Consider the following 27,145-nt stretch of genomic DNA (forward strand, 5'->3'; position numbering starts at 1 on the left):
CATGGACCTTAAGAGGACATTCAGGGTCTAAACTGTATGATGGGCTTGGTAATGCACACCTATAACTTCCAGCAACTTGGGAGGCTGAAGCAGGAGAATGGAAATTTTGAAGTGAGACTTGGCAACATAGTGAGACTGGCTCAAAAGATGGGGAGGGCAGGGTGCTGGGCATGTAGCTCAGAGCATCCCTAGGTTCTATCCCTGGTACCTGGGAGGAAAACCAAACAAACAAACTATAGCAGCCATGGGTGTAGCTCTGTTAGAGTGAGTGCCTAGCATGCTAAGACCTTGGGCTCAATCTCCAACACACACACAAAAAGGTGATGCCTTTAGGATTCAATTAGGGCTTCTGTAAGGGGGCTTGAGAGTTGGTTTGTTTCACTCTGACCCTTCTGCCATGTGATGTCATGAAGATGCAGCAAATGGTGCCATCAACAAGGAATAAGGCCCTCATCAAACACCAAAACTTGTCCCCCATCTTAAACTTCCTAGTCTCCTGAACCATGAGATAAAAATGTCATTTATAAATTACCCTGTGATATTTGGTACGGCAGCTTGATTTGACTAAGACACCCTCCTCTTCCTTTACTGTCTTCTCTTTCCTCACTCCTTGCTGCAGATGCAAGACTCACAACATGTCCTTCCTTCTTCCCATCCACATACACACCTTATCAGACCCCAGGGGCCATAGGGCACCCTGGCTTCCACGAAGCTTCCCTCCATCTCCCCCCACCCACACTCGAGTCTCCACAGTGCCCTTCAGCACCACAGGAGCCCTGGAAGCCTGCCTTCAGAGTCTGCTGTCTGGGACTCAGTAACGTGGTGTTCTCACAGCGACTCTGGGCCACTCGGCCTGTGAAGAAATAGTAAACAAGTGTGGATTTTCCGGCCTGCTCTGCAGAATTCTGTGCAGTTTTAAGGAATCAGGCCCCTCTGTTGTTGACACTGTTGCACCTTTTGGCTAAGAAACCGTGTGCCCCAACGACTCAGCGCTGGCATTGAGAGTAGCACAAGCTTCATGTTTAGATGGGACGGAGGAGGTAGGGACAACTTCCATTTCCTTCCACAAGGGACGCTTGGCCACCAGCCCACAGGAGGGACACTGCTCAGAAACCACTTCTTGGAACTAGGGGCGGGGATGGGGGTAGAAGGAAGAAAGAGAAAGGGGGTTGAGGAGCAGGGAGGAAGAGAGGGAGGGAATGTGGGCAGAGCAGGGAAGCCAACCTGAGCAAACAGCAGCCGGGAGTGTTCCCAAGGCCAAAATGCTGAGAAAGCCCAAGCCCGATCTGCGTGATGGTCGGTGTTCCTGGGTCCCCAGGCTCTCTCCCAGCACTGTCTGTCTCTGTCTCACATTCGTGGGCCAGATGGGCTTGCTGCAGGGACACCCCCAGTGCCTGGATTATGGGCCTCCCTTTCGGCCTCCCCTGCACCTTGAGTTTTGCTCCGACTATGAGTCCTTTGGCTGCTGTGACCAGCGCAAGGACAACCACATCGCTGCTCGGTACTGGGACATCATGAACTATTTCGATCTGAAGGGCCACAAGCTGTGCGGAGGTTACATTAAAGACATCCTTTGCCAGGTAGGCCTGAGTGTAAACCCAAGGTGAAACGATGGAGCCAGCTTGGCATTGTGCCTTCCAATCCCAGTGGTAAAGGGTGCTGGGCTGCTGGCGAGTCCTAGGGGGAGGGTGCTTTGGACACTCAGCCTTTTAGAGCTTACCTGCCTGCCAGGTGCCTTGCCGGACAGCAATGTGCTCTGTACACTGAGGCACAGGTGTGCTGAGTTTGGCTTGCACAGTTTCCTCAGAGCTCTCCCTCTGGGGCTCTTCCCCAGGAGCCAAAAGAATAAGAGAGGTATTTTTCATGGAGCTCTCAGAACCGCTGCTGTCCATGTCTTCTCTGCAATGATCAGAGAGCTGGGCACAGCACACCTGTGACACTTCCAGAGTATGTGAAAGAGGGAAGCATTGGCATCTGCTGGGGTCCAGCCCTTGCTTAGCTGGGTGCTTTGTGCCAAGGGGGTCTCTGGTGTGATGGTAACAGTGGCAGAGATTATGGGGCTCTCTGTGGGGTACTGGCTGCCCAACACTCCAGAACTGGACTGAGAGAGCTTCAAGCTGCTGACAAGCGATGACTCAGAGTTTCTGCTTCTCCAGGCTCATCAGTAGCCAAAATCCACATTTCTGGGAGGCATCGCCTGAGTTGAGCTCAGCCTGGAAACCTGATGTGTACAGGCTGCACACAGACTTTATGGGAAGAGGGTGTTTAGGGGTGCAGGGAGAGAGCTGATGAAAGAAGTGGCCATGAGGAAGGTGTACTCTAACGATGTGACAAAAGTCCAGACAGGCCTTTTATCTGAGACCCTGCTGGGCATTCATGTCCCTTGCTGCTGCCACTATTCAGAAGTGCACTGGCCACCCCAACTCCCTGCATGCTGCAAAGAGAAATTATCTGAGCCCCCCAGAGTCCAGGCAGGAATTACCACTGAGCCTGGCGCAGAAGTCAGCCACGTGGGTGGCACTGCCCCAGGGCTGTACTCTTTCACCTAGAGCACCACCTCTTGCTGTTTCCGCTAGAATTAACTCTGGGATAGCCATGTGGTGTCAGAAGTTGGGCTTTTCTTTTTTGGACCAAGGATTGAACCCAGGGGCTCTTAACCACTGAGCCACATCCCCAGCCCTTTTTATTTTTTATTTTGAGACAGAGTCTTGCTACATTCAGGGCCTCAATAAATTGCTGAAGCTGTCTTTGAACTTGCAATCCTCTTGCCCCAACCTCCCCAGGTACTGGGATTGCAGGCGTGTGCACTGGCACCCTGCAGAAGCCTGGCTTTTATGAGCAGTACTCAGATTGTTTATTTCTGAGAGCTCCCCTGGTGAAAATGTCTCTTCCTTCCAACTTCTCTCTTTGGTGATGTTTTAAAAAGTCACATGCAACATCTCTTTTGTTTTAGAGATTTGAGGAATAAGAGTAATTTCAGCCAAACAACCCGACTCATGTCTGTTAAAATTTACAAGGCACTCTTTCTTCCCCCAGACTTGTAGTGTGTTCTTGGCAATGATTCTGTAGGTATTATGAGTTCCATTTTACCGGAATCATTTGTCCAAGGTTAAACAGTCCTGGGGCACAAATCTAGATGTTCAGACGCCAGATCTTGTGACCCTGTGATCACATCACATCAAAGTATAGTAGCAACAGCACTGGTCAATTAATTGCTTTTCTGAACTCCAGGAAGCATGAGCTTCAGTAGAGAATTTGTGCACTCGCTGCTGGTGCCCGGTGCCGAAAAGCAGGGCGTGGCATGCAGGAGAGACTCAATAGTTAAGGTGTGCAGTAGAGATGCTGCCTGGGCCTGGGTTTTCTTACCCATGAACTGGAAAAAAATGTTTGTTTAGTTATGAGAAACTCTACAAACTCTATAAACAGCTGCATAAAGGTGTGCCATGCTGGTGGTGACATTTCCATCGTCCTTTCTGCTCTTTAGTATTTTGTTCTTATTTTTGTGTCCCTTCTCCCTTTATTCCATCTCCCAGAGTTGGATGGAGTCAGTGAGGTGACACTCAGGAACAGGTCATTTTGCTTGTTGTTACTCTGATAATTATTCTCAGCTGACCCAGACATTCCAAGGAGAGACTGTGTGTGAAACTCTGGGCTCTTTCTTTTTCTTTGCCCAATAAACAAGAACTTGTTCTGCAATCTATAGTCCAGAGGAAAAAAGAGAAGACAGGGACACAGATATGCATAGAAAGTGCTGCTGCTTCCTTTGTGAAGTGTTGAGAGAGTACAGGCAACTGAGTCAGCCCACAGGTGGGCTTGGAGAGAGATTAGTAATCAGTGGGGTTTGGCTAATGGACCCTCCAAACTGCTCTCCTCTGCCTCTGCCTCTCCAAACTCCACAGTTAATCTGTCTTTCTTACCTCCCAAGGCTCAGTTGCCTCTCTCTCTTTCATCACCATTGGGAGCTGATTGTCCACAAAATTGAATTCTCACCTAAAAATTTCTGTGAGTCTAGGGAGGTCTAAGTAGCAGATACTTTTTTGGACACACTGTTCATATGTTTTTGTGTAAGGAGTAGTCATATTGCCCAAATGTCATAATTCAAATACGTATAGTTCCCAGCGCAGTGCTTTGAACACATCAGACACAAATAGTTTTACAAATACCTGAAGAAATTACTAGACATCCAGTCTCTGGGAGTGGTACATTTAATGTCCATTTTGATCATTTACTTTTTAACTGTAAAATATTTCATACATGGAGAACCAGAGAATGAAATAACATCTCATATCTCCAACACCCAGATTTAATAAATGAAACTTTTGCCAAATTGCTTAAGAACTGATAAAGAAAGAAAATCTTGCAGATATAGCATTTACAAGAGGAAAAACTGAGAACTTTGATACCATTTTCTCTTTAAAATGTACATCTAGTAACATCAAGTGTCAAGAACTAAGTGCTAAAAATAGTACAGAGTGCCCCCCCCCTTTTTTTGGTACCAGGAATGGAACCCAGGGGTGCTTAATCACTGAGCCACACCCCCAACTCATTTTTATATTTTATTTAGAGTCGGAGGTCTCACTGAATTGCTGAGGGACTTGCTAAGTTGCTGAGGCTGGTTTTGAACTTGTGATTCTCCTGCCTCAGCCTCCTGAGCCACTTAGGATTACAGACAGGCACCACCACACCTGGCTCCCCTTTTCTTTCTGCCTTCCAGGAGCATTAACGGATAAAAAATGTTGGTCCAAGAAGTGATTTATTAGTAGTTGGTAATAAAAACTCCAGAATCTGGAATCCAGCCAGGGTAGTGGTGCACACCTGTAATTCCAGTAAGAAGCTGAGGCAGAAGAATCTCAAGTTTGAGGCAGCCTAGGCAACTTAGTGAGACTTTGTCTCAAAAAAAAAAAAAAAGGCTTATAGCTCAGTGTAGTGCACCCCTGGATTCAATCCCCAGTACCACAAAACAAAATAAATCCCCTCCAGAGTCCTTTTTTTTTTTTTTTTTTTTTTTGGTACCAGGCATTAAACCTAGGGTCACTTAGCCACTGAGCCACACACATCTCCAGCCCTTTTATTTTTTATTTTGAGACAGGGTCGCATTAAGTTGCTTAGGGCCTCACTAAATTGCTGAGGCTGGTTTTGAACGGGCAATCATCCTGCCTCAGCCTCCTGAGTCACTGGGATGACAGGTGTGCACCACTACTGCTGACAGAATGCTACTTTTTTCTTCCCCTTGGCCATTTCTCTGCTTGCTCCAATTGAGACTGACCTTCAGCTGTCTTCCAGGAGTGCTCGCCCTATGCAGCCCACCTCTACGATGCCGAGAACCCTCACACACCCCTCCGGAACCTTCCTGGGCTCTGCTTTGACTACTGCTCGGCATTCCATTCTGACTGTCACTCTGCCATCTCCCTCCTAACCAATGACCGAGGTCTCCGAGAGTCCCACAAAAAGGACGGTGCCCACTTCTGCCACCTCCTCAATCTTCCGGACAAGGATTACTGCTTCCCCAACATCCTGAGGAATGACTATCTCAATCGCAACCTGGGGGTGGTGGCCGAGGACCTTGAGGGCTGCCTGCAGCTCTGCCTGGCCGAGGTGGCCAATGGGCTCAGGAACCCGGTCTCCATGGTGCACGCCGGGGACGGCACCCATCGCTTCTTTGTGGCCGAGCAGGTGGGAGTGGTGTGGGTGTACCTGCCTGACGGGAGTCGCCTGGAGCAACCTTTCCTGGATCTCAAGAGCATCGTACTGACCACTCCATGGATCGGGGATGAGAGGGGCTTCTTGGGATTGGCTTTTCACCCCAAATTCCGTCGCAACAGAAAGTTCTATATTTATTATTCATGCCTGGGCAAGAAGAAGGTAGAAAAGATCCGGATTAGTGAGATGAAGGTTTCTCAGGCCGATCCCAATAAAGCTGACCCCAAATCGGAGAGGTGAGATGGACTCATGCAAATGCACCTCTACTGTGTTCTGAAATAATGCGGATCAGCCCTTTGAAATGACAAGAGATGGAACCTTGCTGGTTTTAGAACACTAGCTTAAAATGTTAAAGGAATCGTCAATTAATGAGGACAGCCCAAGTTAGACTCTTTAGGCAAGGGTTTTTATGGGACGTGACAATCCGAATTAGAGTCTGACTTAGTTGTCTTTACAGAGGATAAGCAAGAACTAGCAGCCAGAGGGATTGAGAAGTGATTATAAAAAATATAGTGAGCCAGGCACAGCAGCACAGCCTGTAATCCCAGCAGCTCTGGAGGCTGGGACAGGAGGATCGTGAGTTCAAAGCCAGCCTCAGCAATGGCAAGGTGCTAAGCAACTCAGTGAGACCCTGTCTCTAAATAAAATGCAAAATAGGGCTGGTGGTCTGTGGTCGAATGTCCCTGAGTTCAATCACTGCTTCAATAATTACAGCTTCTAATTATTGTGTGGCCCTTAGATTCCAGGCCCTTTTAGCTTGAATGTGGGATCTTGCAAGAAGCTGTGGCATAAGGCCATAACACTAGTGATACGAGATCAAATGATCCCAGTTCTAGCTGACCTCAGTTCATGTTCTTTTCACTCTACCACCCTGCCCATTTCTCCTCTTCTTTCTACCTTGTCTTCTTTTCCATCACAGACAGATTGAAAGATTGGAGAAAGCATGAGGAATGGATAGATCCATCACTCCTAACTTGCTCAAACAAAGAAATTGAAAGTTCATATAGAGCCAGAGACTAATAGGCAAGAGCTAGAAAGGGAGGGTTGTTCTCCTGACTGTGTCTCAGCTTGTGAAGTCATGGTCTGGAATAAAAATGACCCATGAAGGAGTTATAGAAGGAAAGAGGGATCATCTCAGAACCCCAAGCTACTTGCTTTGCAATTCCTGAAGCAGGTCTTGGCTGACTTTGCAGATCTTGGTGACTTGGACCAGTCTATTTGGGGTGTCTCTAGAGGATGTAGCTTTAGCTGTGTCAAAGTGAAGTTTCTTTTTCTTTTCCAGGGTCATCTTGGAGATAGAAGAACCAGCCTCAAATCATAATGGTGGACAACTTCTTTTTGGTCTGGATGGCTACATGTACATATTCACTGGGGATGGAGGGCAGGCTGGGGATCCCTTTGGCAAATTTGGAAATGCTCAGAACAAGTAAGATGGATGGAAGCAAGGTCCCTGCCTCCTTAGAGTCAACCTTTGGTATAGTGTTTTGGTTGAGGTGGAGTCAAACCCAGAATGCTTTCTGCAATATATAGTCCCATTTAGGCAAATGAGAGAAACTTTTGGTTTTCTGTCCTATAAACAATATACATCATTTACTTTGGTAGTTAATATTATGGATGCCTAGTGTAAGTTTCAGATACTATGTAAAGAAAGATCAGTATTTTAAATATGTTAATAGGACACTATCCATGAAATCAATCTTTCAATTAACTTTAATCCAATTATGTTACCAAGCTCAATGTTTCAGGAGTGGTAGGCCCTGGGGACACTAAAAACTTAATGTGCGTGGTGAGCTAATGTGGCCATGAGTGGTGGCGCATTCCTGCAATCCTAGCGGCTTAGGAGGCTGAGGCAGGAGGACTGAGAGTTCAAAGCCAGCCTCAGCAACTTAGTGAGACCTTAAGCAACTTAGTCCGACCCTGTCTCCAAATAAAATATGAAAAAGGGGCTGGAGATGTGGCTCAGAGGTTTAAGTGCCCCCGGGTTCAATCCCTGGTAACCCCCCCCCCCAAAAAAAAAGTGAGTTAAAGAGAGCTAGTGCATATAGGGTGCTAACTGTGTGTCAGAGATGGTTCCAAATACGTAATGTGTATTTGAGAATTATAATTCTAATAACCTTTGAGGTTAAGAAATTTTATCTATTTTGTTAATTGGTCTATCTTCAGCACACCCGTCACTCTGTAAATATTGTGGAATGAGTGAATCTTATGATATGTAGGTATTATGAGAGCCATTTTACAGACAAGAAAACAGAGGCACAGAAGTCACATAGCAAGTAAGTGGCAGAACCAGAATTATAGCTTGAATGATCTAGTGCCAGAGTTCACTGATGCTCTGCTGCCTATAAAGGTCAGTGGTTCTTCTCTCCTTTGCACCCAGTCAACACTTGGCTCCCATTATTCCTAGTATTATAAATATTAAAATTAATAATAATAAAAGCTAACATTTATTGAATGCCATGATTCAGGAATTGCATTAAGTACTATATGCACAATAACTCATTGAACCCAATCACACTGTTAAGTAATGTCACTCTCCTCTGCTTTACAATTGAGGACACCAAAGCCCAGAGATCAAAGTCATTGAAAAAGTCTCCTAAAAGTCTCTGTTCTAAGGCTGGGCGCAGTGGCTCACATCTGTAATCCCAGCAGTTTCGAAGACTACGGCAAGAGGATTATGAGTTCAAAGCCAGCCTCAGCAATGGTGAGGCACTAAGCAACTCAGTGAGACCTTGTCTCTAAATAAAATACAAAATAGGGCTGGGGATGTGGCTCAGTGGTTGAGTACCCCTGAGTTCAATCCCTGGTATCCCCCACTCCATAAAAGTCTCTGTTTTATTTGCTGACCCCTTTGCTATCTGAAAAATAATAAAACCATCTTTAAAAGCAATGATTAGACCAAATTGTAGAGAAACAGTTTTCATCATTAAAATTAACAATTAAAGCTGCAACTTTTTCAGGGTTATGTGGACCCTTTTGCTTAGTAGTTCTCCTTGAGTCAAAAATAGGGAAGTCTTAACATCCTGTATATATTTTTTTTTAAAAAAAGGTACTTATCCTTATGTGATTCCCAGCCATTTCCTGTCATCATTGTTAATCAGCCCTCCTTGGTGGTTACCTCTGGTCTTGTGTCCATGCTTACCTGAGCCTGATTCTTGGCCTTCTGTCTTTCAGAAGTTCCCTGCTTGGGAAAGTGTTAAGGATTGATGTGAACAGGGCAGGCTCTGAAGGCAAGCGCTACCGAGTGCCCTTGGACAATCCTTTTGTTTCTGAGCCAGGGGCCCAGCCCGCCATCTACGCCTATGGGATCAGAAACATGTGGCGCTGTGCTGTGGACCGAGGGGACCCCATTACACGCCAGGGCCGAGGCCGCATGTTCTGTGGGGACGTGGGCCAGAACAGGTTTGAAGAAGTTGACCTCATTGTTAAAGGCGGGAACTATGGATGGAGGGCAAAGGAAGGGTTTGAGTGTTACGACAAAAATCTTTGTCACAATGCCTCTTTGGGTAAGTAAAAAGCTGTCTGGGTGCTTTCTTGAATGAGTTGAGTGGGTAGCCTCCTGGAGGAATAAAATCCTAGTGTCCTGCAAGTCCTTTAAGTCCTTGCTTGTGTCCTTTGGGACACTGCTTCCCTGAGTTGTTCTCCCGCCACTAGCCCTAGACACCTTAGTGGTGCTTGTTAAGAAGTGGATTTTTGCTGTTAACTCATCAGTCATTTTCCTATTATTCTGTTTCCCTGTCCCAGCCCTAGAAAAAAAAAATAACTGTGAAAGACCAGTTTTTGTTTTTCTGATTTCTTCAAGCTAACCAAACTCTTGCTCAGACCATAGGAACACTTGTTCTATTATGAAATGGAATGTTGCCCAATTCTAGGATAAAACAATAAAGCCAATTAAGACTATTTTTTTAAAGTAGATTTTGATGCTCTAGGTCAGACCTGATAGGTTTGCATCTTGGGTGGGTGGGGGATTGGGATGGACTAGGAATCTGTATTTTAAATAAGTTACCCATGTGAGGTTTGGGCAAACTATTTTCAGATCCACTGGAAGAGCAGAATTGGTGGCTGCATGTTTCTCTTTATTTCCCAAATAGTAACAGCCCAATGAAATGATATTCCACCTATACTCAAGGAAGAATATAATCCCTGAGCATCAATAATCAAGAAGTGTTTTAAAAACCACATCTGGATCAAAATTCCAGTGTGCTGAATCTATCACTGTTTCTTGGTCTTTTTGATTCTTTAAGTTACAAAGCAGTCTTACAGATCCTCACAATACTTTCCATATTCTTAAACTTGACTACTACGTCAACTTTGGGGAGAAATTTATGTGTCTGAATCTTCCACCACACAGCTTTATAGATGGGGGGAGGGTAGGGCTTAGATAACAGTCAATTGGAAAGCTCACAAATATTGTGGCTGGCCTGTTGAAAAAAAAATAAACACAATCCATTTGTCTACCTGTCCTACTGATGACATGCACTGAATCAGGTAACTGCATTATAAAGCCTCTTTTGGGGGCTGGGGTTGTGGCTCAGTGGTAGAGCGCTTGCCTAGCATGTGTGAGGCACTGGGTTTGATTCTCAGCACCATCTATAAATAAATGAATAAAATAAAGGTCCATCAACATCTAAGAAAAAAAGCCCCCTCTTTCCTTTTAATTTTTGGTGATGAAACTTACTGTCTTTCCTTGTTCCTGGATAGATGACATTCTGCCAATCTATGCTTATGGCCACGCAGTGGGGAAGTCAGTCACTGGGGGCTATGTCTATCGTGGATGTGAATCTCCAAATCTCAATGGCCTCTATATCTTTGGAGACTTCATGAGTGGGTAAGAAGTGTTGATGTCGCTTTTGCCTTTTTTATTTGAACAATTTTATTAGGTGTAACTTACAAGACTGTTACCATATCCAGCTATTTTAATGTTTTTGTCTGCTAATATTAATGCCTATGTCAGTTGTGTGTCAATTTTAATTGATCTTTCTTTATTATGGGTTATATTTTCCTCCTCCTTTACTTGCATGGTAATTTTTTATTTAATACCAGAAAGTATTAATATAAGTTTGTAGGTGCTGCATATTTTTGTGTTCCTATAAATATTTTTGAGTTTTGTTCTGGGTCACAGTCAAGTTCCTCAACAATAGTTTGATCCTTTCTTGCTGTTTATTTGTTAAGCAGGACCAAAGTGGTGCTTTTTCTAGAGCTCTCAATTTCTTACTATTAAGGCAAGGCTTCCCGAGGCTTTGCCAATGTCCTGTGAATGATGCATGTACCATTCCTGACCCCTGCCAGGCACTTTCCCTTCCAATTCTCTCCCTTGCTTTAGGTAGTCCCCTCTGGTGCCTGCTGTTGAGCCCACTGATGAGTATTTGAAGATCTCTGAAGATCTTTCTCCGTGTAATTTTCTTCTCTCTATTTTCTGTCCTGAAAACTTTTACTGCTTTGATCTTCTTGGACTCTTAGATCTATCTTTTCAATTCAGGGAGTCTACTGGGCTCTGCCTGTGTATTCCCTCTCTGTGCTGGGAACTTTCTCAAGGAAGAATCTAGAACAATCTCAAAGCTCATCTCATCTGTTTTCTATCTCTCAGGGAAGACACATCTATGCTGCCTGATAGTGTCTTTTTTTTTTTTAGCATTTTTTTTTTAGTTGTAGATGGACACAATACCTTTATTTTGTTTATTTATTTTTATGTGGTGCCGAGGATCAAATCCAGAGCCTCACATGTGCTAGGCAAGTGCTCTACCAATGAGCCCCAGCCCCAGCCCTTGTCAATGTCTTTTAAACCACTCTTATTCTATTTTGTACAGGTTTTGACTCATTAAGGTGGGATGGTAAATCTAGTCCCCATTACTTCATCTTATTTAGGAAAGATGTAGTTATTTTCATCCTTCAATTCTTAGTTGTAGAGATGGTATAGTTACTAATTGGTTAGGTCCTTCATCATTACTTATTACATCATTAGGACTTCATTTACCTTTATCCATCCCCAAACACATCACCCCTTCACATATCACTTTTTGATATGCAATGATTTTTTTTTTTTGGTACTGAGTATTGAACCAAGTGAGCTTAAGCACTAAACCACATCCCTAGCCCATTTTTATATGTTATTTAGAGACAAGAGTCTCACTGAGTTGCTTAAGGCTAGCTTTGAACTCTCGATTCTCCTGCTTCCGCTTCCTGATCTGCTGGGATTACAGGGATGTGCCACCACACCTGGATGATATGTAGTTATTCTTTTTTAAAAATATATTTTTAGTTGTTGATAGACCTTTATTTTATTTACTCATATGTGGTGCTGAGAATCTAACCCAATGCCTCATACATGCCAGGCAAGTGCGCTACCACTGAGCCCCAGCCCCAGCCCTGCAGTGATTCTTAATTGAAGTATATGCCTTAGAATCACCTGGTATTGGGCATCTTGGTCTTTATAAAATGTTCAGGCAATTCACTGAGCACCCTGGGCTTACCCAGCTTCCTTTTCTTCTTCAGATAGATGCTAGAGATATATGGAGCACCTACTTGCTTCTGTATAGAAATAATAATAATAATAATAATAATAATAATAATAATAATAATCAGCTAGTTGAGTTTTTCTTTTTTTATTTGTGCATTATGATTATGAATAATAGTGAAATTCATTGTGACATATTCATGCTTGCATATAACTTAATAATAACAGCTGGTAGTTTTTGAGTCCTTTCTATGTGTCACAACATTGTTGAGATCTTTACATAGCTTATTTTACTTAATATTTGCAGTTTTCTACGTGGTAAACTATATTTTCATTACCCTCCTTTTATATATTTTTTTGGGTATTGGGAATTGAACTTAGGGGCACTTTACTGCTGATCTACATCCCCAGCCCTTAAAAAAATTTTTTTTAGTTGTTGATAGATCTTTATTTTATTCATTTATTTATATGTGGTGCTGATAATCAAACCCAGTGCCTCACACCCCTAGCCCCAGACCTTTTTATTTTTATTTTTTTATTTTGAGACAAGTTCTCAACTAAATTGCCTAGAGCCTCACTAAGTTGCAGAGGCTGGCCTAAAACTTGCAATCCATCTGCCTCCGCCTCCCCATTCACTGGGATTACAGATGTGCACTACTGTGCCTGGTTCACTTTATAAATTTTTTTTTCATTATATAGATTAGGAAACTGAGGTTTAGAGATGTTGGACAACTAGCCAAAGGTCATAGAAACAATAAAAAATGAGTTTTTTTAGATGAACACAATATTTTTATTTTGTTTATTTATTTTTATGTGGTGCAGAAGATCGAACCCAGTGCCCCACATGTGCAAGGCAACTGCTCTGCCACTGAGCCACAACCCCAGCCCAAGATGAGTCTTTTGCAGTGGTGCAGTCTTCTCAGGGCATTAAACTTATAATAGAAAATGTGCTTCCCCATCAAGGATAAGTGGGTCTGAAGTATCACTGAAGCAGCTTTTTGGTTCTTCTATGTGGGAGGCTTGTTATTGATCTCTTTGTGGGAGACCTAGCCTTGGCACTCAATGATTGCTGATTCTAGGTGGAAAAACATCCTGCAGAGTGGAAATATGGATTCCTAAAATACAAGGTTTTATTTTTCATCTAGTCGACTTATGGCTTTGCAGGAAGATAGAAAAACCCAGAAATGGAAGAAGAGAGACATTTGCCTGGGGAGCACCTCATTTTGTGCTTTCCCAGGGTTGATCAGCACCTATAGCAAGTTCATCATCTCCTTTGCTGAAGATGAAGCAGGTAATCCATGTGCAGAGCGGTTTGATGTCTGCTTACTTTACTTAGATTATCACAAGCATCGACTGAACATTTATTATTGTTGTCATTATTTATACAGTAAATACTGCTTCTACTATTATTATCATTTAATCATCTCTTTTAACATACTGTGTACTCTTCAAAACACTTCATGTTTTCCACCTTAACTAGTAACCACAACACCTCTGTGACATAATTATTAGATTCATTTCACCAACAAAGAAACAGGCTCAGTGGTAAAGTGCTTGCCTATCATGTGCAATGTCGTGGGTTCAATTCCCAGTACTGCAAACAAACAAACCAACTGGGGATTGAACCCAGGGCCTTGTGCATGCGAGACAAGCACTCTACCAACTGAGCTATATCTCCAGCCCCTCCCTCTTTATTCTTATTCACGGTTTCAGGGCCATGTGCAGGCCAGGGGGCCAGGCTAAATGGATTGTGAACGCTTACCCTCCTGGGATGGCCTAGCAGAAGGGACCTCTTATGATTGGCTCACCAGCTCACCAGTTGGCCTGACCCTGCCAAGAATTTGTGAGTAAGGGAGAATTTATTTCCTGAGAAATCTGAAGAAAGAGTAGACAGCTAGGTAGATAGGAAGTGGCTAGGTACATGTTAATGGCATCATTGAAGCTAGGCATGGGCTCATGTATGAGAGGGGAGAAGAGACACTCAGCTCTAAAAATTTTCCAAGACTTTTATCATTAGAGAACTGACTTTTAATTTTAGCTTCACATTATGTTTCATTTTGAGAGATTACACTTCCAAATTTTAAATAAATTCTGTTTTGTTTTTATACAGGTGTGTATAGTGATCTTTTTAGTATTTGGCACTGGATCTAGACATCTTAGAGGCAAAGAAGATAATAAAGTTCTCTTTTAGAGTCTCTTCCAGTCCTGGGATTCTCTGTAGGTGGACATCAGAGCCTTGAAGAGTTCCTGAGTGTTTGGTTTCTTTCCACTCTGAGCCACAGGGTGGCTGTACAGGATCTTTACTTGAGTAGAATTTATAAAGAGATCTGTTAGCTCCTGGATTCTTTCCTCTCAGCCAGCAGATGAGTAGATAGATAGTTTGAGATGAAGGTTTTATAGAAGTAGAAGGCATTTTGGAAAGTTCAAGCCTTTTTAACAGAAAAACACCAGTGTGAGTTCCAAATTAGAAGTCCAAACATATAAGAAAGGAGAGGACCGACAGGCAGGCAGGAGGATGGAAAGTGTATGATTGTGGATGAGCCCCCTGGAGGATGGACCCCCAGAGGCAGGGCCGCCCAGGAACACTGGGCAGCCATCTTCTGTAACTATTTTACAGGAGGCCACAGACCCCTGGGTTTGGTTTCTTGAGCCTGCAGGCGACTCAGGATAAAGCAGGTAGTTTTGGAAAACCAGTCAGTATATCTGGCAGACAAAACTAAGTGTCCTTGGCTGAATTCTAAGAAGTGGACTTGCCAGGTATTTGCCCAAGGGAAGCCCTGAAGCCAGTGAGAATCTTCCCCAGGCAAATAAATTTCTCCCAGAGCTGGTGGGGTTTTTTGTTGTTGCATAAATGAATTTGTATTTTTGCTATTAGCATATTCTTTCCACTTGGAAACTTTTTTAAAAATCTTTTTTAAAAATTTTTATTATTTTATGTTATCACTCACCAGCATTAGATGAATTATTTTTTAGTGGAACCAGAATTCTCCCTCAACTAATGCCATAGTTTACTTACTGAGCTCAGAGTTGATAGCTAGTATAAATAAATAATTGCTGAATGAATGGCTGATGTGGGACCACCCCTTGCTGTTTTGATTGATTGGATTTCTGAATGTCAGTCACCTAAGCTCATTTCCAAGAGGGCTGGCCAAAGTAATGATGTTTGCAGTAAATTCATATTGCATGTATTTTGTTTCAAATGATATATGGTAGTTTTTTCTCCTTAAAATAGATACTAAATTGCCAGAGATGTTGAACAATTTTTCGTATATTGGTTGATCGATTGTATTTCTTCTTCTGTGAAGTGTCCTGTTCCTTAGCCCATTTATTGATTGGGTTATTTGTGGGTTTTTTTTTTTTTTTTTTGCTGTTAAGTTTATTGAGTTCTTTATATAGCCTAGAGATAAATGCTTTATTGGAGGTGCATGTGGTAAAGGTTTTCTCCCACTCTGTAGGTTCTCTCTTCACGTTATTGATTGTTTCTTTTGCTGAGAAGAAGCTTTTTAGTTTGAATCCATCCCATTTATTGATTCTTGATTTTACTTCTTGTGCTATAGGGGTCTTGTTAAGGAAGTGAGATCTTAGGCCAGCATGGTGAAGATTTGGGTCTACTTTTTCTTCTAGTAGGTGCAGGGTCTCTATTCTAGTGCCTAAGTTTTTAATCCACTTTGGGTTGAGTTTTGTGCAGGGCGAGAGATAGAGGTTTAATTTTATTTTGTTACATGTGGCTTTCTATTTTTCCTAGCACCATTTGTTGAATAGGCTGTCTTTTTCTCCAGTAAATGTTTTTGGCACCATTGTCTAGTATGAGACAGCTGTATTTGTGTGGGTTTGCCTTTGTGTTTTCTATTCTGTTTTGCCAGGTTGCTCACGACTAAAACACTCAGGGGTCACTCCAGGGGAACTGGGCTGCACAAAATAACCACACAAGAGACAGAAATACCTTTTTCTTTGGGGGTGCTGTGACGGCTCCTTTGACTTTAAGGGCCTACAGAAAGGCGGGGGGGGGGGAGAGAGAGAGAGAGAGAGAGAGAGAGAGAGAGAGAGAGAGAGAGGAGCCCACACATGCTGACCCCTTTTATTGAGGAGAAGCTATTCAAATGAGGCAAGGGGTCAGGTTTCAAGGGGCTAAGTCTAGCTTCATGATGTCTATTGTCAGCAGGTTGACTGACATCTAGGAAGGCCACACCCAAGGGCAACGGAAGAGAAGGGGACACACAAAGGGTGTTTCCATGGAACATTCTATCCCAAACAGGGCAAGGGGTAATATCACAAAGGAACAGGTGAGCATAGGAAGGCATGCCCATGCACAAAGACACAGTTGCTTGCACCCTAAAGATTGGGGCTATCATCTCGGTTACCTAGGCAACCAGATCATAGAGTGACCAACGAAATGATGATGCCACACCAATCAGAAGGAGAGACAGACGTAGTCACGTGCTAATCGGCCTCCCACACTGTTTCACTGGCCTATGTGTCTGTTTTGGTGTCAAAACCATGCTGTTTTTGTTACTATAGCTCTGTAATATAGTTTAAGGTCTGGTATTGTGATGCTTCTTGCTTTACTTTTCTTGCCAAGGATTGCTTTGGCTATTCTGGGTCTCTTATTTTTCCAAATGAATTTCATGATTGCTTTTCCTATTTCTATGAAGAATTCATTGAGATTTTAATGGTTATTGTGTTGAATCTGTATAATGCTTTTGATAGTATGGCCATTTTGACAATATTAATTCTGCCTATCCAGGAGCATGGGCAGACTTTCCATCTTCTAAAGTCTTCTTCAATTTCTTTTTTTAGTTTTCTGTAGTTTTCATTGTAGAGGTCTTTTACCTCTTGTTAGATTGGTTCCCAAGTATTTATTTTATTTTTTGAGACTGTTTTGAATGGGGTAGTTTCCCTAATTTCTCTTTCAGTGGATTCAACACTGATGTATAAGAACACGTTTGATTTATGGGTGTTGATTTTTATATCCTGCTACTTTGCTGAATTCATTTATTTGTTTTAGAAGTTTCCTGGTGGAATTTTTTGGTTCTTCTAAATATAGAATCATGTCATCAGCAAATAATGATAGTTTGAGTTTTTCTTTACATATTTGTATCCGTTTAATTTCTTTCTTCTGTCTAATTGCTCTGGCTAGAGTTTTGAAGACAATATTGAATAAAAGTGGTGAAAGAGGGCATCCTTGTCTTGTTTCAGAAGAATACAATCAATCAACAAATATATGAAAAAATGTTCAACATCTCTAGCAATTACAGAAATGCATATCAAAACTACTCTAACATTTTATCTCACTCCAGTCAGAATGGCAATCATCAAGCAACAACAAATGTTGGCGAGGATGTTGGGGGAAAAAGGAACACTCACACATTGCTGGTGGGACTGCAAATTGGTGCAAACACTATGGAAATCAGTAGGGAGATTCCTTAGAAAACTTGGAATGGACCCATCATTTGACTGAGCTATCCCACTCCTCAGTTTATACCCAAAAGACTTAAAAACATCATACTACAGTGATGTGGATAAATCAATGTTTATAGCAGCTCAATTCACAATAGCTAAACTATAGAACCAACCTAAGTGCCCTTCAACAGATGAATGGATAAAGAAAATGTGATATGTATGTGTGTGTGTGTTATAGAATATTACTCAGCTTTAAAGAAGAATGAAATTATGGCATTTGCTGGTAAATGAATGGAGTTGGAGAATATCTTGCTAAGTGAAATAAGCCAATCCCCCCAAATCAAAGGCTGAATGATTTCTCTGATATGTGGATGCTAATTCATAATGGGGGTAGGCTGTGGAAGAATTGAGTTACTTTTGATTAGGTAGAGGTGAGTGAAGGGAGGGGAGAGGATATGGTGATAGGAAGGATAGTAGAGTGAAACAAACATTATTATGTTATATACATGTATGATTGACTGATGTGATTCTTCTACAACGTGTACAATCAGAAAAATGAGAAATTATATTTAGGTATGATATACTAAAATGCATAAATGCATTCTGCTGTCATGTGTAACTAGTTGAAACAAATAAAAAATTAGAAAAATAGATACTAAAAATATCAATTGGAAACTACAGTTAAAATTCACCTCTGTTGGGCTGGGATTTGCTTCTAGAGTGCAAGGCCCTAGGTTTGATCCCTAGAAAAATAAGAAAAAATAAATAAAATGAAGAAAATTCCCTCTAGTTTTGTTTCCCCTTAACTACACATGGGAAGTCTACGGCAAGTTGAAGATGTATAATTTACACTGATGGTAGTTATGTGAAGGGAATATGCAGCAGGACAGGGTTTTCGATTCTCCTTTGAGACCAGGAAGTCTTTGATGGTTTGGAGGGACTCCTGTTGGAGAATGACTCAGGTTACATGTGGACTTAAGAAATAGAGAAATAAGAAAGTAATGCTTTCTTATTTGATCAATTGTGATCCCCATTTTATGAATGAATAACTATCTGGAGGTTTATTCAGATTAGGAGGTCACCCAGGCTAACAAGCTGGTAACTGGTGTCATCAGAATCCACAGAATTCACACCCAGATCTATCTAACTGTGGGGCTCATCTGTTCTGTCCCTCACAGATAATTACAAAGTCAGGTGGAATGAGGTAGGTACTGTGGGAATGGAATTGATGACGTTTTCTGAAATTTAAACAGAAGGATATAGGGAGAAGTGGGGCACTTTCTAAGTGATATGTGAGAAGGTGAATGGAGGTGATTTTTTTTTTTTTTTTTTTTTTTTTTTGGTACTGGGGATTGAACTCAGGGGCACTCAACACTGAGCTACATCTCCAGCCCTATTTTGTATTTTACTTAGAGTCTCACTGAGTTGCTAAGTGCCTCAACATTGCTGAGGCTGGCTTTGAACTCTTGATACTCTTGTCTCAGCCTCCTGAGCAGCTGGGATTATAGGCGTGAGCCACCTCGCCTGGCATGGAGGTGATTTTTGGAGGGCAATGAGAAGAGCCAGAGGAAAGGCTGAAGAGTAGGGAAGGTCATGAGGAAATAAATGGTCCAGGGAGTGAAGGAAGGGGGTGGGGGTGGGGGGACAAGAGATTGAGGCTGAGGGGAAACAAAACAGAAGACAAGCAACCAATAATGGTCCTTGGTCTATGGATAGTGGATTTCCAAGTCTCAGAGAATCTTATCAGTATGGAGGTCTGGGTCAGGGGGCATCCTTTCACTGCATCCCCAGTTCTTTCTATTTTTTATTTTGAGAAAGGATCATTCTAGGTTGCTGAGACTGATCTTGAACTTGTGGTCTTCCTGCCTCAGCCTTCTTAATTGCTGGTATTACAGGTGTGTGCTGCCCAGCTGGGCTCTGAGCTGGTCTTAGGATTCAAAGGTGGATTTAATCCTCAAGGAGGTCACAGTCCAGTGAAGGCTGAATCAGGATTACAGAGTTCTGTTCTTGGGGCTCACTGCATTTGAGGGCCATTACCTCATTTCATTTTCTGTGCCTGCATCCCTGTTTCAGCCCTGCTGATGACCTGTTATTGCTTGTCTACTCAGGGGAGCTGTATTTCCTGGCCACCTCTTACCCAAGTGCCTACGCGCCACATGGATCTATTTACAAATTTGTTGATCCTTCAAGGTAAGATTTGGTGTCATTTCTTCTCAGGCACATTTTTATTAATTTTTATTAACCATTTTCTCCATGACAGTGACCTAAAAAAACAGTGTTTACTTCCCAAGAATTGCCAAAAATGATCACAAAGTACATCTATGCCCTAGAAGAGAGCAGTTTGGGCAAACAAGTGAGTAGGATAATGTGTCCCTGGGAATTATGGGCTCCTTGGGAAATGGTCTTGTTGTAGTTGGAAACCAGGACCTTGAGGCATTATACGGTGACTGGTCTATCCCTCCGGTGCCTATTTTTTAAAAGATAGTCTTCTGAAGATTTCTGTCTGGGGGCAATATGACAACAGGAATACACCCCCAACCACCTGAGCAAGTATTGCTACCCTGTCTGCTGGACTTGGTTGAGGTCTCAAGGTATTTGGCCAATACCTTCAGCAGTCAGCTTTCTTTCTATTTCCATCTGACCTTCTCTGGAATCAGTGGTAGTATCTCATCACTTGGTAGATTCTTTTTTTTGTTGTTGTTTACTGCTGTTGCTTTACCCACTTCTCTCAGAGTCTAACCATCTTCTGGCAGAACAGATCAGAGCCACAATCCAGTTTCTCATTGGTGAGGTTGTTGAGTCTGGTCAGTGTTTCTGCCCCTGTAGGGTGAGGCAGTGTGTCCATACTGAGCGGTCTGGGTAGTGCACTGCAATTATCTCAGGAGTTTTACTCAAAGCAGGAAGATCTACCCAGGAATTAATCACCTTACAGAGGGACCTGTAACATGACCTTCTGAGGCTCCAGTCTCCCAGATGTGATTGGTGTTCAGTAGCCATTAGGCCTATGTGCAGGGCTTAGGGGCCCTGCCCAGTTCAGCTTCTATTTAACTGGGCTTTGGGGTTGTGTGTTCCCAGAAGTTCCTAGAAGAGGCTCAGTACCCTAGGTTGTGCCTGTGGGGCTCTGCTGAGAATGGAGAGCAAGTGCCAAGGGGTGAATTTGATACTGGAGTGTCTCTGCTTCTGTGCATACATCCCCTGTACTCAGGGGAGGGAGAGATCCCCAGCCTTTGAAGTGCTCATGTGAGTTGATAATGCCTGGGGTGGAGGGTTCTGGTCTTTCCACACAAAGGTTTCCTGTGTGAATCACTTTTTCTTTCCTTTGGTAGTTTCCTTATTTGGTTTGGAGGTAATTCAACTCTTTCAGAAGAGCAGCTGTAAGAGGCCAGACAGAAGGTAGTAGTAAGGCCTCTCCCACAACAGAAGACATCTCCTCACTCATTCGCCTTTTTCTGCAGTGGCATTTATTGAGTTATTACAATGTGGCAGGCTACCCTCAGTGCTGTGCATGCACGTTCTCCTGGAATGGTGGCAGCATCCCAGTGAAGCAGGTTAGCAGCTCAGTCTAGGCCTAAGGAGACCTAAGCCTAGGCAAGTTAAATCGCTCCCTTAAGGTGGCTAGGAAGACCTGGCTCAAGATAGGAACTCAGTTCTCCTTTGGGATCAGTTATTTCAGCTCTGCTTACTTGGCTCAGTTATCATTACATTGACTCACACAGACTTCTAAAGCTGCAGTGGGCCAGACTCAGCTCTGCTTGCTCGTGCAGCCTGTCTTTGCACTTCGTGCACCTGTCCCGGCATTTGGAGTGGCATGGATGGATTTCTGTATCCTTCCTTTCTTTCTGACTTTTCCTCCTGCCCTTCCTTTAGAGGTAGCCAAATACCGTGCTTGAGAACAAGGACCCTAGAACCTGGTTTTGAATCTTGGCTTTGCCTTTGACTAATCTTGTGACCTTGAGCCTGATTCTTAGCCTTTTAAGTACCTTAGTTTTTTTTTTTTTTTTTAAATGGGGATAGCTGGGTGATGTGGTACATGCCTGTAATCCCCAGAATTTGCGAGGCTGAGGCAGGAGAATTGCAAATTCAAAGCCAGCCTCAGCAACTAGGCAAGACCCTGCCTCAAAGTAAAAAATAAAAAAAAAGGGCTGGGGATGTGGTTCAGTGGTTAGGCACCCCTGGGCTCAATCCCTGGAAACAAAAATAAATCAAAACTAAATAAACAGGGCTAATGATAGTACCTATCGCACAGGGTTATTATGAGCATCTAGTGAGTTAATATTTATTAAATATTTAGAATAGTGCCTAAGTGCTACAACATACTTCCTAAATAATTAAAATTACTTTTCCCCCACACCTGGGCTAAGGATGATGCTAGCAAAAGGGAGATTTGGAGTCAGATAGAGAAAAAGTGGGGATTGCGTGGGGTGGGGGAGTCTCAGCTCTGCTCTGCATAATGGGAGTTCTCACATTGCCCAAAGTCCATTCTATTTCAGAAGATGCACCCAAGGATGAGCAGTTTAAGAAGGAGTGTGCTGCTGGACAGAGAGGCTTGCATTACATAGGGCTCTGCCATGCATTTTGGGAGGGATTTTCCTTAAAGGGGAACCACCACCACCACCATCATCTGGTGAGCACATGTCCTGTGCTAGGCCTTGTTCTGAGTGCCTTTTTTTTTTTTTTAAATCTCATTCTTTGTTAATCATTTATAGTACACCAGGCACACAGCTCTTATTTAATCTTTGCCATATCCATGTGAGATGAGTAGTATTTTATAGTTTGCATTTTATAGGTGAGAAATTAGCAAGGCTGATCACCAGGATGTGAACCTGATTCTGTCTGTTCCCAGGTCCATATTCCTAACCCCACACTGCACTGTCTCCCAGATCCCAAGCCCTGTGATGCCCATGCCTTTCTCCTCTCCCTCTGAGCCTGTGGGGTATTCCTATTCCTTCAACCTAATCCCCGGGATAAGAGAAGGATGACTCCAATTCTTGCCAACATAGGCTTTTCAGTGATCTTGATCTCCTGGTTACATCTTCACAGTTTTCTGTCCTTCATCCTTTCTGTCTGTGTTTTTAGGCGAGCACCCCCAGGCAAGTGCAAATATAAGCCATTGCCGGTGAAGATCACCAGTAAGCGAATCCAATTCAGGCCACTTGCTGGTGAGTTCCTCTTTGAGTCTTAGGTATCAATCTTGACCTTGAGCTGCAGGAAGAGCCCTCAGCAAAGACACTATAACCACAGGGTGGAGGGACTTGGTTTCTCTAAGAGGATTGTCACTTGTTGCTCAGTCTGTATCTCCCTTCGAAATATCAGAGTGGGAGAGACACCTGCCTCTACTGTGCCTAATTGCCCTCTAGTCATTCATTTGGTTTTTTCTTTCATTTATTTATATGGCCATATATTCATTCATCGGGCATCAGTTATTTAGTGCTTACTTTGTGATGGGCACTGTGGTAAGCCCTGGAGATACAGTAATGGACCTATAGGATGTCAGTCAAGTGGGAGGAGGGATGGCAAATAAGTAAATATAGCTCTGAGGTTCCCTTATATAAGTCCAGGGCATTGAGAAGGTACCCTCGTTAACTTGAGGAATTTTTCCTCCAGACAAAGTGGGTAGACAGGAAAGACTTACAGAAGATGGATACCATCTTAAGGGAAATATTCCAGAGCCATATATCTCTGGAGTGACCCTATTAAAAAAGGAGGATATGTAGATCAAGGCCATTGAAGGGAATTTTTGTATTCACAGGGGTTTGGGGGGCTGAGGAAGGAGGATTGCAAGCTGGAGGTCAGCCTCAGCAACTTAGTGAGAATTTGTCTCAAAATAAAAATAAAAATGGGTTGGGGATGCAGTTCAGTGGGAGACCAGCCCTGGATTAAATCCCCAATACTACACAAAACATTAATAAAAAGAATTAGGGTTAAAGAATCTTTATGCAAGCCAGGTATGGAGGTGTGTACTTGTAATCCTAGTTACTCAAGAGGCTGTGGCAGGAGGATTTCGCGGGCCTGGGAATTCAAGGCCAGCCTGGGCAACATAGTGATACCCTTTCTCTTAAAAAAACTCAAAAAGTTAATTAAAAAATCCTTATGCAGTTGTAAGTTTTCTGGTTGGTGCTTCTTTTATAGTTATTTTTAGGATTTAGATTTCTCACTCAATATAATGCTTGTCTCCCAGTGACAGTCTTGGACTTGCTAAAGGAGCAGTCGGAGAAAGCTGCTAGACAATCATCCAATGCCACATTAGCTTCTAGCTCACACCAGGCTTCATCTCGGAGAGGCTTCTCCAAGAAGCCTGCTTCTCCCACAAGCAGTAAGAAGATGTCACAAAGGCCTGGTGCAAAGAAGAAAGCCAGAGTGTGGTCCCCAGGCCCCCAGGGGAAGAGGAAGAAGAACCTACAAACCCACCATGGTGGGATACAGCCATCGGCAAAGCAGAGGCCATCAGGCAGAAGTCTCCCTTGACGCTGTGGTCAAGATAGCTGATGGAGACGCGAGAGGACTACCCCATGGAGCCAAGTGGAAACTGCTGCTGAATGTGGGCCTTAGAAATCTGGGAAGTCTGTGTGGATTTGGGGGCAGGGCCCATGTGATTTTTTTCTCCCTGGGAAATCTCACCATCAACTGAATGAAGGAATGCACCTTGCCCATATGTAGTGCTTCTAACAAGAGAACATATCCCACCTCACCTGGGCTATCCATGCACCAGTCTGTCAACCTGCTTGCAATCCCACTGGACGGCCCAATCTTATCTTGTTAATGTCTTCAACTTGAGATAATAAATCAATATTTACTTAAACTAACATATGTCCTTTGATCTCCTGGATATTTGTTTGGCATTAGGAAATCTAGCATGCCTCACCAGGCTTGGCCAAGAATCATACTGTGTTTTCGTCTCACATCCAGGGATCAGGAGAAGGCCTGTTAGTGACAGGCTTCTCAGGAAAGCCCCTCTAACTGGTGTTCTCCTTTCCCCAAGGCAGAACTGGCTAAAAGTAGACTTACTTCTAAACATCCCGCCCCTCCTGTTTGACCTTAGTGAAGGGCACAATAAACGTACTATATTCTACTGATACCGCTGTTGACTGGTGACGAGTCCTTGCTTCCCCGATGTTGAAGAATAACACCAAAGAAGCACGCCGAGGCAAGGTCAGAGTAGAAATTAGAAGTTTATTAAAGGACAGCAGAAAAGACTTCTCCCGGAGGAAGAAGGGGACCCAAGAGGTGGAATCCGTGGAAGGGCTGTTGTCTCCCCTTTTTATAGTTTTGGTGATGGAATGTAGGTTGAAAGGCCCGAGGGGTGGGACACTTCTTTGTGATGGGCTATCTTTAAGTTTGCTGGGGGCTGTTCATTAACACTTCTTTGAGGTGGACTTTGGCCTAGGGCCTTTTCGGGACTTCGTCATCATTCCATGAATTGTCCTGTGTTTTCCCTGAGTCATTCCCAGCATGGCCTCCATTTTAGATTTCACTCGGTATTAGACCCGATTTACCTAACTACACTGACTACCTAACTTTAAATCTGGCTTCACTACCATTCTACCTGAGTACTTCTTATGAGCCAGATTTATATATTTCATCTTGAAATCCCCACACCTTGCTTCTTATGTGTTGCCATGGACCTCTGTTGAAGAGGAGGAAGGTGCGGCTTACCTGACCTGACCTGACCATGGTGGGGAGGGAACAGAAAACAAATTGATTACAGTTGGACTTGAACCAACTGCTGTGTATCTGCCTCCCTAGAGGGCCTTCAATGAAGGGGTTGTGGCTTTTGAATGAAGTACTGGAGAAATTAAGAACTTAAGAGAGGGCCAGGCTTGGTGGCACAAGCCTGTATGTAATCCCAGTGGCTAAGGAGGTTGAGGCAGGAGGATCATAAGTTTGAGGCCTTATGCACTTACGATGTAGCAAGGCCTTCAACAACTTTGCGAGATCCTGTCTCAAAATAAGGGGCTGGTGATGTGACTAAGTGTTAAAGTACCTCTGGGTTCAAATCCCAGTACCAGAAAAAAAAAAAAAAAAAAGGAAAATCTCTATGGGGTAGCAAAGTCAAAATGTATTCAGACTTCAGCTTTCATATAGCCTAGTCTAGGGTGTTGAAAAGTTCAGAAAGTCAAAACATACATATATGCAAGTGCTTGCTCTTTTCAGAGACCAGTGTGGGGAGGAACAAGAAGAGATGTCTTGGTTGCAGGGAGATGGAATTAGAACGCTTCAAAGATCTCCTTTTTAATAATTCTGTTCCTTTGATGGCAGATCTGGTATTAAGGTATCTGTGAATCTGAAATGACTTTTCAAAAAAGTATTTGGTGTTAGTGAAGTTCTGACACATTTTTCATAATTATGGATACTTTTTTTGTACCACTATGTCCTATTTCCCTTAGGCACTCAGAACACATCACCTCCACAGCATTCCTAGCAGTAGATTGCCCAACCACAGAAGAGCAAAATAACCAACAAAATATGAATGTGTTTGAGTGTGTTTCTTCAGAGCTCAAAACTTGTCAGCCAAGATACAAAGTCTTACAGTTGTAGAACTCTTAGTTAACTCAATTTAAAGAGCAAGTTTCTTTGCTCTTTGCAGAATTCTAAAATTATGTTGGGGAGATAGTTGATTTCATCTCAGAGAATTTGATGCTTACTTCTTGCCAGGTGCAGAACTCCTGGGGACCCACAGGTGAAAAGAGTTCACCTACAATTGTTTGTCTAGTGTGAGCACAGGTTAAGAATTAACTTGAAGATAAGGTCACAGGACTCTGACACGCTAAACCTGCACCATTCAACAGAAAGATAACCTGAGACCTTAAAGGGAGCCACAGATGTAACTCGAAAATTTCTAGTGGCCACCTTTAAAAACTAGGTAAATTTAAATATCCATTTCACCCAGCATGTTGAAAATTATTATTATTTCTGTAATCAATTAAAATTTACCAATGACATAGTTTATACTTAAAACAACAACAACAACAACAACAACAGTTTTTGTTATGAGTTTTCTAAATCCCATGTGTACTTCACTCCTCACCCATCTCAATTCAAGTTTGCCACATTTCAAATACTCCAGGAGCACAAGTGACTCCCGGCGACCTTACACACAGCCCTTCATCGAGTTTTGGTCCGAGGATCCAGGAAACAGAATCTCGAGTCGGGAAAATTCGTGTGTTCATAAAAGATTCTTGGCATCCTCCTCTGGTGACTCTGGAGTCACTCGGCTTTCTGGAATTCGGGAGAAAAACCGAAGAAAAGAGAAAGGCTGAGCACACGTCTGACTCTCCAAGCAGCCAGGGCTCTATTTTTGGGAGTCGCTCCCCGCCCTTCCAAAGGGCAGGACCTTGGACCCAGGCTGCACTTGCAGGCCCGGTTGCCACGTGTCAGCCACAGCGCCGGCCAGCATCCAGGCCAAGCTGGTCACCGCTCGGGCCCGGGAAGGGCGTGGGGGACGCACCCGCGGCAGTGGGGACAGGCGATGGGGAGCGGTGCCACAGCGCCGCCCGCCGACTGCGCGGCGTTACTGCAGCGCCTGGCCCGCTCTGTTCCCGCGCGGCCAAGTTCACCGCTTGTCTGGCTAAGTCGGTGGATGGTTCCTGGAGATAG

General features: G+C 43.3%; 1 protein-coding gene across 1 annotated transcript; it reads left to right on the plus strand.

Annotated features, from left to right (window-relative positions):
• Positions 1-1,199: 1,199 nt before the first annotated feature.
• On the plus strand, positions 1,200-27,145 carry HHIPL2 (HHIP like 2; the record flags this gene model as incomplete). The annotated part of the gene is made up of 10 exons (XM_081298210.1): positions 1,200-1,580; positions 5,284-5,936; positions 6,983-7,126; positions 8,872-9,203; positions 10,399-10,525; positions 13,297-13,442; positions 19,660-19,741; positions 22,628-22,710; positions 23,730-23,963; positions 26,592-27,145. The coding sequence occupies 10 exons, from the start codon at positions 1,200-1,202 to the stop codon at positions 27,143-27,145; spliced, it is 2,736 nt and encodes a 911-aa protein (XP_081154336.1).

Source organism: Spermophilus citellus (assembly GCF_964194105.1).
Source record: "Spermophilus citellus genome assembly, chromosome: 6".
NCBI lineage: Eukaryota > Metazoa > Chordata > Mammalia > Rodentia > Sciuridae > Spermophilus > Spermophilus citellus.